Raw genomic sequence first — 15,425 nt, 5'->3', positions numbered from 1 at the left:
ATTTTGGGACAGATCGGTCAGCAAGATGATCGACAGGTAGCCATCTTGAATTTTGATAATTGAAGTTTGTTACTGCTACATATCTCAGAAAGTACTGAAAAGATCTTTCTCAAGGTTCATATATAGTATGTAGTAAAAGTTTGAAAAGCAGGGAAAAGATCCCTCTTTCTGTTGTCAGACATAGATCATTCTTTGGTGGGCGCCAAGATCCCTCTGGGATCTCTTGTTTTAGACAAAAACTGTTAGAAAATAGGCCCAAAAAAAAGACAAAATTTTCAAATTCTGTTAATTTATGCAAATTTCAGATGGTAACTATTGCAAGTTAAAGCTGCGAAATTATAAAACTTTAATAACAAAAATTATAAAACTTTAATAACAATTAAATTGGGAGTGTACTAAATATTTCAAAAGAAATTATTTTATTTCTTGATGCTTAATACCAAAAAGACCCCAAACCATACATAGTCCTTTGCAGATAAATGTATGTTGATAGGTAAAAGGTAAAATTCTTTCTTAAATAATTTAAAGACCTTTTACTAGATTCTTTTCGCTGATACTATGTCTTTTTTATTTGAAAATATGTTGTTAATTCTTATTTTGATTATTGATTAATTGTTATTTTCTAGAGCAATTTATTTTCAATTTTTGTAGTGAGCCTGTCAAATTTTGTACCAAGATTTTCTTTTGTACCTGTTGGGCTTCCTGATATGGTGGAAACTTTCAGCAAGTATCCTTTGTGGTTTTAGTACCAAGTCTAGCCATGGTAAATGTGGCTATCTTACTGACCAGGCTCTGTGGAACACCCATCACAGGAAACAAAGATGATGACATAAATGTTATTGTAAAACAACGCAGAATCTTTATTCCATCACTTTTGGGTACACAAGTAAAGTATAGTTAACCTAACCATTTAGACAAATTAGATTATAAAATTCCCAAGGCAGTTTATCTGCCCCTTTACCAAGACAAAGATTAAAGAAACATGGTCACACGACGTAAAATTACCCGGTAACAATAATTCTACACGGTTAGAATTTCTTCCTTGTCCCATATATACTATTTGAAGGACTTTGTATCCTACAGATATACGTTTATAAGGATACAGTGTTTTTTACATAACATTGATATGACTTCTTTGACCCCATTCAATCAATTTCATATACGAATAATATTGAAATGGAAAAATGCAGAGACCCAACTTTATCTTGCTATTTTTGACTTTGTTAGCTCAAGGTTGTTGATAAGACTAGCATTTCCTTAACGAAGGCCTTTAGATACCTGATCTCCTTGTCTGGTGCCCTTGTTATACTGAATGTGGTGCCGTGCTACGCTCTCGATGGACAGTGGATCTGTAGTGCCTTTATAGAACTCAGTCTACGTTCCACCGTCCCTGATAGGGACACCCGCGGCATCATCTTTACTGTGATACTTCTCTACGGCACGGGTCTTCTCTTCGTCAACGTTGTCATAGCAATGTGGACTCTGTTCACCTAACACCAACAGTAGGGCGCCACAGCACTACAACACGGATATCCCCTTCATAACATTGTCATAGCAATGTGGACCCTTTTCTTCTTTAACAGGCAGAGGGCACCACCAGTCTATGGAATGGATCAACATTGTCACAGTAATGAGGATAAACTGGCTGTAGAGCAACATCATTATATGTCACAAGATAGACTTCTCTTCAGCCATTTGCAACAGATTGTTTCACATATGACAAAATAAATGCCATTTTAATATGTACATAAATATCACCAGCACTAGTGATAGGCAATGCAATAAATTTTGTCTGTATCTGAGATTTTGTGAAGTTCCATTCATTTTTAAAAGGTTTATATTTACCATATTTGATCTCAGTATCGACATGTGCAGTTATTGTTGGATGTTCTTCAAAGGCTTCAATAAGACTTTTAGATAGAGCATGACTTTCCAAGGACAGAGCCTTGGGTTGGAACCTAGATATTGTATGAATTTTTCAGAAGAGTAAGGGACTTGAGTTAGATGAAGAATCCCTCTGTCTGATTACAGTGAAGACACGGGGCAGATTTTGTATTGGTTAAATATCACTACATCATTCAAGTAAACTAATATTGTATTCTCACAATATGTTGTCCCATTATAAGGCAGACTAACATGCTACAAATCAAAGTATTTTGTATGGAAAACAATATACAGTGCACTACTTATAGTTATCAGATTGTTAATATAGAATCAATCCCATGACATTTTTTTTGTATCGTGTACATGTATTTTTTTAACATACAGCTATTTTGAGGAGAGCTTTTTGTGAACCCCTTAAAGCTAGTATTTGAACTGAAATTGAATTTCTGCCTATTTTAAAATGACCCTTTCATATTTGAAAACTTAATTTTTCTTTGTTTCTATTCTAAATCCGACTTTCTGATTGGTCGATTCTTTTTCTTCATACTTTAATGGAAAAAATTCTGGAATAGTGCAAAAATCTTATCTTAATGTCACAATAGAGACATTGACGTTGTATAGTAGAAAAATAATATCTTGGAAAATCAATGGAATCATATGTTTAAACATATTTTATTTTATTAAATAGTCTAAAAAATTGATTATAAGTATTGATGTTACTATTTTTTAATTTCATTGGGTTATGAAAGAAATTTTGTTTGCAAACTGTGTGAGTCCACAGATTCTCATAAAAGTTTGCAAACAAAATTTATTTCACAACCTGATGAAATGAAAAAAAAAATAGTGACATCAATGCTTGATAAAAGTATGGTTTTAAGCAAATGTTCTACAATGAATTTGTAATATGAACACTCTGTTATGAGACAAATAGAATATTTGGGATACATAAATATCTAGTGAAAAGTTTGGTTGGGACTAACAAAATACTTCAAATTATTAATTTATATAAATGTGGATGACACAAAAGGGTATTTACGTAATACAAAGCCCCTTATATTACCGTATGTACATTTGTTTGTTTAAATCTATTTCAGAAGTTTTTAGAGGGAACAATAGATGTATGGATTGTATTATATAATCGTTCCTAGATTGTACTGATTGTTTTAAATGTATTACAATATTTCTGATTGTGGACTTTGAAGGTTTCTCTGTATTACTTTATTGGACAAAAACATTACGCAAATGTTCTATGAAAATAACCTGCAATATTATATTCATCGATGTAAACTCACAGAATTCTGTATTGTTAGAAACCCTCTGTTAATCATATATCATTTTAACATATTTGATCAGTGGTGTACCGGGTACATGTATTTGCATTTTTGTGAATTTATTGTTGATTGACCTTTATACCACTACCATGAAGGATGGGTGCATATGTACCCATGTTTGTCCCATCCTCTCCTATCCTGCCTTGTCCTTTCCCATCCTGCTCTGATTTCACATAGAGATGTATCACAGAAGTTTGTAAAAGTTAATGTCACAGTGCTATGATTTTAGTTATAAGAAGTCATTCCCTTTTACCAACACTCTCTATAATTGTAGACAGTCGTATTACAGTTGTTGATGACACTCTAGTTTAGACTGTGGACGTTTAATTGATAATAAGTGCCTTATATCATTAAGTTTATATGATGTATCTACAACATTTGATATTTCGATTTTTTGTGAACTTTAGAGACTTCAGTGAATATCACATATAACAAGATTGTTCTGACCCAATATCAGAGACTGTTGGGGTTAGCTGTCTTCTCACTACAGACTGTATACCATAATAGGTGGTATTGTTATATGTTGTGTTTCTGTACTATGTGATATTATTATATACATGTTCATTATATTTTACATCAAGATCTTGATAAACAGTCTTTCCATGTGAACTGACAAAGTATTCTTTAACAAGAGTTTTGGTTTTGGTGCAAGTCAAGTCATAAAAATATTAACTATAACTAAATCTATTTTTTATGGTGAATGAATTTGGAGAGCATTCTGTATGAATAGGAGTAATTAAATAATTTTAATAGACAATTGTTTTTATCTATTAAGTTGTAATTAATCTTTCTTTATGAAATCCTGCCATACAGCTTTGATTATGCTTATTTTACAAGTTAGTAATACAAACAACATCATGTAAGATAGAGCAACAGTTCCTTTAAGATTACTGAAGGCGGGTTCTAAATTTATTATTTTATGACCTTCATTGAGGACAATCTTATGGTTTGTCCATACTCTGCTTCCTCATATTTTGTCCTAAAAAGAGTCCCTTGTTGCATAAACAAAATATGGCAATATTATCTTTGTAAAAGAGAATTCTTTTAAATGTCAAGTAGGAAAGTCCATGCCTCTGTTACCATAAAATATTTTTTTAATGATCTGTACGATGAAAAAATAATAGTATTAATAGAAAGAGGTGAGTGTAGATGTGTAATGTGTGATCGAGATCGATGTAAATTGTGATATTTATGGGATGCTTTGTTGGTGTCTGTGTGGTAATATAATTGGAGTATGACAGGACTGTGAACACAGATTAAAATCGTTTTATGTATTATCTGTTGTGGGATTCATGTTATGTATATTGTATGTCTGATTTTATAGGGGTTGCAGTTGTTTAAATACCTATTTACTTGTTTATAAAAAGGACGGTTGTAATGTATAACAATCAACTTAGGATATATAACATGTCACTACCTTACTGACCTCAAGCAGGGGAAGACAACATGATCGATGTCAGAAACTGCCTAGTTAGAAGTACAAGATGTAGATATATTGAGGGACATTATATGTGAAAATAAATCTGTATGTTCTTGTTAAAAAGTTTGGATTATCTCCCTTAACCATGATCACATTGTCAAACTGCTACCATTTTATATGAAGGACTGACCCATCATCTTTATTTGCTACAATTTACCACACAATTGACATCTGTATAAAGGACACCTGCCTATAAAGGTCCCTGTCTCTGTCCTTCATTGACAGAGTTGACTGTAACTGTTTGCATTCAGTGTTAAACATGACATTGTATTGGATGCCAATTAAAAAGTGCTTGATATATTTTTACCATGTAATTGTATTCCAGTTAGATTTGTCTTTACAAAAGACTGTAATAAATAATTTTGTACTGGGCTGGTTTGTCCACCATACAATGTATTGTATTCTTCTAGATTTTGGTATATTATGCCTACTAAACTGCTTTTGAAGCTAAGTGACTTTGGGAAAATCTTGTTATTTATAACGGTATTTTGTCTATGTCCATATCTTACAACCATACATAAAAAGGGATTGTCAAATGGTGAGTGTGCTAGGTTTGGAGTAAATGGAGATTTGTTTGTGTTATATCAAATAGCTTTGTGTACTTTTATCTTGTATGCAAATTGTATGTTTGTTGGAACTAGATATTCTTGTAATTTGGGACACTGGTTACCATGGTAGTTGTAATGAATTCAAGATTTTATAAATAAACTCATCAAAATTATAGGTAGTTTTGTGTTCTTTCAAGTTTACACTTTCTCCTTTTACTCTTGTTTCCAACCTCATCTTTGTAGAGCATGTGTTGCTTCTCCACCTTCTACACCTCAAACTGTGGAATAGTCAAGATAATAAATTGTTCGAGGACAGAGAACTATTCATCCACAGTTTGAGTTGTTTCTCATACTTAAAACATGGCATCGAATGCCACTGGTACTCTCCACTATTACACTGGGTATTGTTTAACTATTCCACAGCTTCAGATAAACCCATACTAGTACTACCTATTGAAACCTTGAGACCTTATGATTCATTTCATTTCCTCACTAAAAGAGCATGCATCATGATTAACATTATTTTTTTTAAAGATTCATGCACAGGTACTACTAGTATATGGTATTCAAGGCAAACATTTACTCAGTTTAGATTGCACTGTTCAACATGGAGGACCATGAATATGAAGCTCTGTATACAGTTTCGAACCCAGTAGTGAAATTTGGATATAAAGCTTTTAAAGTGGTTTAGGCAAAAAAAACCTTTCCCCAAGTAGTACAAGTATAGGAGATGTGGATTCTCTAAGGAATAAGGATGTAATTCTGACTATGTGATATATTCCACAGCAAAAGGTAACTATTCCACAGTAGTAGGTGATAATACATCATAATAGTAGACTTTGTTTCGACTACACCTCAAGCTATAAGAATAGATGACATCACAGCCATGTTTTAAGGTAATATAAATAATTAACATCAATAAGTTGGTTGGTTATTAATGTTAACTTTTATTTTACATCGATTTGTGAAACAAGTTATAAGAGTTATACAAATCATTGTTGATTGCCCGGATGAAAGGGTGCAAGGGGTCTTAGAGTGGGATTTAACCGGAGTAGCCAGAGAAAACCCACGTGATCAGGTAGGTGACTCCTGACTTTTTCATTTTCATGTCACCCCAGTCTCCTAGGTGAAAGGCCTTAACCACAACATCACCTGATCACCCCTTAGTTTGTTTCTCTTTAAAACAATGGCTGGAATCATATGAATATATGAAATGGAATATAAAGTATAAAATAATGGTTTGGACATAAATGAAGGAAACAATCACTTTTAAAATTTTCAGAGGAATTTTTAACCTGTTAACAATTTTTATAATCCCTTGTACACACCACAAGTTAAACTTCACTATGAATAGTGTTATTATAATCGTGTTTCATACAAGATTTATCTTTCTTCTTTCTATGACTTAATTAGTTTAAGTCTCTGTAATTTTACATCTAATTGTGTTGTTATAATCATGTTTCATACAAGAGTTATCTTTCTTCTATCTATGACTTGGTTTAAAGATGCTCCACCGCTGACAAATGGTATTTTTTCACTATCAAAAACAGGAGGAGACGATTTAGCATTTTTCTTCAGTTACAAAAGTTACTTACTTTACACCATCACCACAGTAAAAAAGTTTGAGCTTCTAATTTTAATTCAAGTTAAAAATATGAAAAATAATTAATTGCATCCCGAAAAAATTCCGTGGCACTATATCCTATATGGAATGAAGTACTGATTGCGCATGCACCAAAGGCGAAATAAATTATTTTATATTATCTTTTGTTTTAATTAGGCATATATATACACGATTAAACACCAATTATTGTTCAAATGAAGAATATCATTTATGCTCTGTCGGCGATGGAGCATCTTTAAGTCTCTGTAATTCTACATCTCGCTGTTTTATCATTTAAATATAAAAAAATTGACAGAGAAAAATTACTTTTTGTCAGCAGTTGGTACCTTCACACCAGGCCCCGATTTCTCGAAACAAAAGTGAAGACTTAAGTCAAAACTTTTTCTCCTTATGTAACTTATATATGAAAATTTATTACTTAAATTGGTTTTTGACTTTAAGTTTGTTTCGAGAAATCAGGGCCTGAGCAGATAACTATGTAACAGACACTAAAATGCATAGTCATTTTTATTATGGCCAGCAGATAATCCTATCTGTAAATGATTGGGAACCATGTGGAAAGAAACGAAGACTCAAAATTTCTCTAAAAATACTTTTATTTGTTTCTACAGTTGACCATCTGCAGAACTGAATTGCACTACACATATTCTCCCGAATCAAGGTAGATAACTCACTACTAAATTTTTGAACAAGCACTTTGCAACACACAGAATTATGTGGCACATATACACAAAACACATACACGTGTACATTACACTTATTGACCTGAATGCTAAACATTGGCTTTTTCAAAATTACAAAGATATTTAAAAAACAATGTAATTTATTTAAAACCCATTTTATAATGGTCAAATGGTGTTATATGCATGAATAAAAGTTTGAAAATCTATGTATGGATTGTAAAGAAGTTTTTAAAGCAATATTGATGTTGATATGCCAAATCACATGTCAAGGAATATTCAAAATGAAAATAACAGAGAAAAAAAACCTTCCACATTATTGTAAGACATTGTTTAAAAAAGAATCTTCTACTTGTTATATCAACGACCGTTTCATGCTTCCTGAATTAAATCAGCTCAGTTAATTGTCAAGATAAACAATTTAAAATCATACTCCTGTCAGAAGTTGTAATATTCTGCTAATGGCAAATAAATAGACTGGAGTAGAATGGAATGCCTTAAACCTTACAACATTGTAATATTAATTACTAAATTCATTGGTCTTTTGAACATGATAGAATATTATAACTACACAATAAATATGCATATATATGCATAAGTATATGGGCTAACATTTATGACATGGATATATGTATAAAAAGATGCTGGTAGGAATATAATTATATACATAAACATCCTACAATATTTACAGCAAACTGTATGTACAAATCAAACAGATGATCAACATCTATATTTATACATTTCACTCATATACATGTACAGTATTTAGTACATCAAAATTGGATCTAATATTCAATATTTGATTACATGCATGTGCCCAAGCAATTGGAAAAAAAAATTTAATTGAAACCTAAAAGAAACAAAAACGCATGCAAACAGAATTAAAACTTGAATATTAAACTTTGATGTAATCATACGCTGTAAAATGCATAAAAAATTTGATTAAAAATTTCTAGACAGAATTTTTAAACTTAAATATAAAATTGAGTTTCAAACTCATATTCAAGATTGGTTCATCACATTGATATTTTTGTTTAGGAAATTAACATGAAATATTATATACAAGATTACTTCAATGGAAAAAAAAGAGCAAATAAAAATGCTTAAACAAATGAATTTGTTTTAAAATGCTGCCTTGTGAAAATTGCAAACAAAATCCTCTCATTGTTAAATGGTACAGTAATATAAATAGTTTACATCAATAAATTAATGTGCTTCTCTTTAAAACAATGGCTGGAATCATATCAATATGGATATATGAAATGGAATGAAGCATAAAATAATGATTTGGACATAAATGAAAAAAACAAAAACAAAAAAAAACAATCTTTTCTAAAATTTTGGGAGGAATTTTTAACCTGTAACAATTTTCTTAATCCCTTGCACACACCAACAGTTAATACTTAGCTATGAATGCATAGTTTGTGTGTTGGCGTCGTCAAATAAGGAGTTACCTTTCTTTTATCTTTGACTTGTAATTTTACATCTCGCACTTTTAGCATCTAAATTAAAACATTTTGACACAGTTTATGTATGGACTTCCTTCCTAAAACGAAAGCGAAAGTAAGGAAGAAAGTTAGATTCTGTTGTTGTCATTTGAACACTGCTTTCTGTTACCTTCCCGAAGTACAGATAAGACTGATTGGTGTATGGATATTTTCTCCCTTATACATAATACATTGTCATCTCTCACTGGTTAATTGCTATCCTGTTTTTATATGATGACTTTTACTCAAATGGTGCAATGGTGATTTTTAGTGAGTTTCTAACTTACATTAATAGATGTTATATGTATGATTACTAGCATTGTAACATGGCACTTATTGGCATATGAATGCCATTTCTGTGATGACAAAATATAAGGATGAAATAGGGGAAGCTTGGTTTTAATATTTAGTATTACGTTTATTGTCATGGAGGGTCTCGCTCCAGACATGCAAAAAACATCTGCATCTACTAACACAATCTTTAATATTCTAAAATATTTCATTGTACATTAAAGTAAAAGCAGTTCTTAGTTGCATAAATGTATACATTTGTAGCTTATAGCTGGCACAAATTCTACAAAAATTCACTGGTGTTCTTTAAAGCAAGGGCAGTGCAAGACATGATCAAGTTTAGATGTTTGAATAATTCAATCACAGGTAACAGGTTTTCATCAATGAAAATGTCTGTGTTCTTATAATTGATAGAAATGTTATTTAATTTCAAAAAAAAAAAAAAATATAAAAAAAATTGAGAAAATTATCTTCCTCTTTTTCAACTATTTTTACATAAAAATTAAAACATGTAGCACTTATCTGTGATATTGGGTATGAATTTTTGGAAGAAAACCAAAAATGTGCAGGTGAGAAATAAAACAAAAATCACATCCTGTATTTTTAAAAAACAGACAATGAAATATTGTAACGTTAAGTGTTTTATAAATCATTTATCAAAATAAAATCATCTTTAATGGTCAAGTTTGATTTTTTATAGGCCTGTCATTTGCTACGATCAAAATACAGTAACTGAGTAATCAAATTTTGATTTGTATCCCATTAAATGGTTGTTTCCTCTACTTGATAAATCAGGAATTCCAAAACATGTCAGACATTCATGTTGATCTTAATAAGTAAAAGCTGCCATTTTATGGACTTCAATAAAAAACTAAAATGAAACTTACTCAAAAATACAAAGTAATGGATTCTAAAATGATGAAACAAAAGAAATCTTGTGAAAATGGAATTATAAACCTGACGTGTCAATAAGCTATTAATGCTGTAATAAGGTTTCATGCTTAGATACCTTCTCTCAACTTCTGACATTTTGCATTTCAGAGTTATCTGCTCTTGTCAGTAAGTATTGGTTGTTATGTCATTGGCTGGCGTAGAGATACCATATATGTACATAACAATCAGTACCCATTTACAACAGTAAATCACACTAAACTCTGTAAAAAAAACTTTGGACCACAATCATTCTCTGTCAACATACACTCAACCTCAGTTTCATCAATATTCCTTGACTAAAGGAAATTCTTTCAATAGAAGTCTTCATAGGAAAGCATTACAGAAGTCCAGGAAAGGTTTCTTTTGTGATGCTTTACTTTTGGGAATTTGAAGCTAAATAAAAGTTCTTGAATGTTGATGAAACTGGGCCCTACCACACCAGTCACCATTCTCTATCACACCATAGTGAACCTACAATCATCCTCAATTACAGCCGCAGAAGAGTTCTTACTGCTGGATTTTTGCCTCACAAAGTTTTTCACATTGCTGAAGAGGGATGATGAACTTTTTTCATTAGCACTAGAACTTGGAAGTCTCCCATTACTCAATGCATTGACTTTAGGTTTACCGCTGCCATAGAAACTGTCAGCACCATAAAAGGACATTTCACCAGAGGAATCAGCCATTTTAAGTGATCCCATGGAATCCCTGAGAGAATCCATAGAACCTGTTATATCCTCCTTATCCTCGAATATGGGATCAAACCGAATGTAAGTGGAAGATGTGCTATGGCGGTTTTTGTTAGTTTTGTGTGAACTTCCACTATTCATACTAGATAGCACTGATATGGGATCAACGTCACTGGTTTTAGCTGGGCGTCTGAGTTTGACACTACTGGTCGACTCAGATGGTCGGAGTGACTTTGTGGCCCCTGAGACACCTTTTACCTGATCCACATCAGTGATCCCCATCCTCCTCATGTCGCGACCCCCAGCGGGGACCGAGTGTACACCACTCATGTGATTATCAGGAATCATGGAGTCCATCTCCTTCACTGCCACTCGGTATGACGAGTTCCGCCCGGTGTTGTCCTCAGACACAACGCCGTGGGTATTCCTGACAGCAAATCTGTAGGAATCTGTTCTATTGAAGTCCTCAGGTTCAGCCTGAGGCAGGAAGTACTCCGCGGGGAGAGGAGAAGGTGTTCCCTTGTTATATACACTTTGGGTTAACACAGGACTAGCATTTTTAGGTCCATTTTTAGGGCCGTTAGAATGAGAAGACTGAGACAGTACAGGACTAGGTCGGACTTTTTGAGAGTTCTGCAATGAAGGACAACTCTTGCTCTCCTTCATTGCTACTCTATAAGAACTGTTTCTGCTGGGGTTAACCATGGCAACACGGTAGGAATCATTTCGGCCATTAGCATTACTGCTCGAGTCCGAGTCTGAACCACTGGGAGGTACATTGTAAGACGGTGTACCAGCACTTGCCCTCCTCACCGAGGCATTCGCACGAGGACGACCAGGTCGTGTACTAATAGATTCCGTTGAACTTGTATCAGTCCCAGCATACTTTGTCATATCCGACGGGAATGAACGGGAAGATGGCATGGCACTTTTCTGAAGATGAGATGATGAATATGACTTGCTGGTACTTTTCTGTGCTAATGGATGATAGTTTTCTGGTCTCTTCATCACATTGTTTTGATAATGTGGTTTTTGTGGTCTTTGATGTTGTGGTGTTGAAGAGGTTTGTGGTCTGTAATTAGGCTGTCGCTGTGCTCCAGTTCTGTTATGTGGTTCCAGCGGTACCCTAGCAGGAAGGGCTGGTTGTGGTGAAGGGGTAGAGCGGTTATTGCGTTGGGACTGTTGTTGATGAGGTACTGACCGATTGTGGCGAGGAGGATGGAACTGACTCGTTGTTTGAGGTGTGGAAGACATGGAAGGTTTGGGTGGTGGACCAGAAAATGTACTGAATGACCTGTCATTGTCACTTCCACCAAATGATGAAAACGAGTTGGTTGATATGGCAACAGTTTCCATTGTAGAACTCAGATTTGATTCGTCGATACTAATAAAACCTTTACTTGGTTGCTCCATCAACAAGGAGTCCATTGACCCTGTAGGGGTTGTTACCATGGGAACATCCAAATTAGAAAGATTTGGTGAACTACAAGGACTTGCCATGCTCACATAACTTCCTGTGAAGTTGAAGGAATCTTCAGATTCCAGAGATAGAACACTTCCATGGTGAATTCCAAGTGAATTTTTGACCTGACTCTCCATAGAGTGAATACTTGAATTACCGTTCATTTCAAGGTAGCCTGAATCAGCAGCATTTTCCATCCTTTGACTGGGCGACTTCACAGGACTAATGGCGTACAAGTTATCACTTCTAGAAGTTCCTGAGTATGGGCCTGGCGTTTGTTTAGATACAGTTGATGCTGCATAGGGACTAATGTGGGATCCTGAGGGTTCACTTGCCTGATTGAGTTTGACATATGCTCCTTTCTTGTCTGAAGTGTGGCCAGGCCTCTGACCCGGTTTAACTACAATAACAGGTTGGTACTTCATCGGTAGTCCAGCCTTATTGTCAGATTTCTCCTGTGTTATGGGTACTGCCAGCTTATAGGCAGAATCAGGGGAGTTAATAGAGTTCTGTTTATTCATCTTTCTATTTCCCTCCTCTGAAGATGCAGGGGAACATGGGAGAGGCATTTGGACAGCTTGAGGTGTTCCAGGATTAAACATGTTGATCACAGGCGAGAAATTCAGCGATTTGTTTGGTTTGGGGCCACTGAGAGAGCGATCAGTACTCTTAAGAATACCAGACACAGGTGTCTGGGAATTGTCACTTTTCTTATGAGATCTTGGCCACGACTTGGTGTAGTCAAAACTTGGTGTAACCTCCTTATCTGAATGGTGTGTTCTTGGGAGAGTTTGGCACTCAAAATCAGATTCACTTTTGTTGGTGCCCAGTAAAGTGTCATCGGTGTAATTCAAAGTTGTGTCAAATTTACTACTGGCATCAAATGATGAAACAGAGAATATAGACGAGTCACTGGTTAACTCTGTCACTTTACTCAGATTTTGATTCATGTCCAAAGTTTGTTCCTGACCAGCTATCAAGTTAGACTTGTCCTCATTTTCCACTGAACCTCCCGACTGACGTCTAAAGGCCCCTTCTTCATCACTGGACATGGGGCAAATAGAGGGGATACCATTGGATGATATTTGTGTCTTTGATTTTAGTCTCATGTAGATGCTCTCCTGGTCAGATTCAGACATTGATGACGAGTCCTGTCGGGAAACCATATCCGGTGAAGGTTGTGGATTTTCCTCATCCTGACCTCTGGGGCTCAGTCGTGGACATGAGCTTGTTCTTGGGGGAGGAGCAGGAGGATTTACTTTACTTAGCACTTTGTTTCCCCCTTGAGAGGCTCCTCGTTTTAGTCCTGCATATTTATCTGTGTCTGATGTGTTGATCACACTCTCGAAACTGGTGACACTCTGTGTGTCTCGCGTCGGGGAGGACATATCCTCGTCTACAAGAGTCCCACAACTTCTCCTCAGTCCACTGTCATTGTGGAAGGATGTGTAAAATCCCTCCTGATCCACAGAATACACAGATTCATCATCGTCTAAGAAGAACGCAGCTGGTTTTCGTTTTGATGGTGACATCATGAGATCGAGTGCCATGATGTTTTGTTTGGTAAGCCTGGTCAGAGAGTTCAGGGTTTCCGCACTACTAGATGAGGCGTCCTCACGACACGCTGCACGCTTGGCTAAGTTCTGAAGCCACTTATCCGTGTCTCCTTTCTGGTCTTTCATCGAACTCTTGTCACTAACAGTGCTAGCTCCATCTCCAGCGTACCCGCCGGTGGTGTCCGTATCACAACGAGACCTGTAATCACACAAAAATAGCCACTTAGACTTAATGTATTATATTCCCTATACACCATGTCTTCATCTAGTGCTTGTTTATGATCATATATATTTTACATTATCATTACTCTTAAATGCCTAGGATGCCTTTTAAAAATTTACTACGAATGTCCGACAGAATATTCATAACAAAACTTAATTTCTATGCTAATTCCCTCATTAGCAATACTAAAAACACCTGAACTGACATGAGGAATGAATACACACTGACAGTACACTGCACATGTATAATGACAAGAATTTATAACATTAAAGCGTTTCCTTTCCTCGACATAAAATTTGGTTCCAATAATTCTACCAATGTTTGACTATTCAGGTAGAAACCAAAAGTAGCGTCATTCCAATTGTACAAGAATGTATAATGCTTTTTAATTGTTGCATGGTTACAGTTCAGTATCAAACATTTAGTTAGTTATTTACTCAAAGGCAAATTCAAATTTGTTGGATTCAAAGTCAATAAGATAATTTACTCCTCCATGCTGAAAACTGTATAATATACCTTAAGGGAATCTTGTTTCTTAGACCTTTTTATAAATGTGAAATGCAATTTTTTTGTAGTTGTTTTTGAACCAGGGTCCAAACTATAAAACTAGATCTTTCTAGCCTACGGTACATTTTAATTGACTTTCTCCTCAAAGTAATGTCCTAATATTTGTAGGAATATTTCATATATAGATCGACTCCACTATAACATTTTAAACCCTTAAAATGTCTACCACTTGTCTGTTCAGGAGACTTCTGGCCCACGCCATGCTCCTATTGTCCATGTACACCTACATGTAAGGTCGTAGGTTAATGGCTTCAAACTACTATCCAAATACGTTAACACACCATTTGTCTCACAAGAAACAAAGACGTCATGACAAGACCATCTTCAGTACAGATAATTATCATGATTTAGCTGAAGACCTTGTTTATCGTGGAACATATATGACAGAAAAGATCTGATGAACACGTCTTAGCCCTGGTTTTACCTATTCATGTGTGTACCACTGGATTCAGTCAACACTATCCATTTCATAAATATCACATACTAACCTCACTACTCAGAAACAATCCTTTTCTTCCACATAAGAGAGCGTGTTTGGAAACTTTCCTATTAAACCACTACCTCAGGTATGCATGTACTGTATATACAGCACATCAGAACAGAAACTGCAGAGAATGAATCCAACAGTCAAACATCTTCACAACTTTTCCTAAAACTCGTGGTGAGGTAT

The 15,425-nt window shown here is 34.7% G+C and overlaps 2 protein-coding genes across 5 annotated transcripts in view; one reads left to right on the top strand and one right to left on the bottom strand.

Moving 5' to 3' along the window:
• The window catches only part of LOC138304589 (membrane-bound transcription factor site-2 protease-like), a 29,380-nt gene extending 23,964 nt beyond the window's left edge, over nucleotides 1–5,416 (top strand). For both annotated transcript variants that reach the window (XM_069244762.1, XM_069244757.1), the window contains 2 exons: nucleotides 652–727; nucleotides 1,275–5,416. In XM_069244762.1, the coding sequence (XP_069100863.1) occupies nucleotides 652–727; nucleotides 1,275–1,494 (296 nt within the window). In that variant the 3' untranslated portion in view covers nucleotides 1,495–5,416. The remainder of the gene's footprint in view (nucleotides 1–651; nucleotides 728–1,274) is intronic.
• Nucleotides 5,417–7,445: 2,029 nt separating this feature from the next.
• LOC138336980 (serine-rich adhesin for platelets-like) overlaps nucleotides 7,446–15,425 on the bottom strand; it is a 52,512-nt gene continuing 44,532 nt past the window's right edge. For all 3 annotated transcript variants that reach the window (XM_069286633.1, XM_069286640.1, XM_069286647.1), the window contains one exon: nucleotides 7,446–14,164. In XM_069286633.1, the coding sequence (XP_069142734.1) occupies nucleotides 10,714–14,164 (3,451 nt within the window). In that variant the 3' untranslated portion in view covers nucleotides 7,446–10,713. The remainder of the gene's footprint in view (nucleotides 14,165–15,425) is intronic.

This window comes from Argopecten irradians, chromosome 1 (assembly GCF_041381155.1).
Source record: "Argopecten irradians isolate NY chromosome 1, Ai_NY, whole genome shotgun sequence".
Lineage (NCBI taxonomy): Eukaryota > Metazoa > Mollusca > Bivalvia > Pectinida > Pectinidae > Argopecten > Argopecten irradians.
This window is presented reverse-complemented; position numbering and strand designations above follow the sequence as displayed.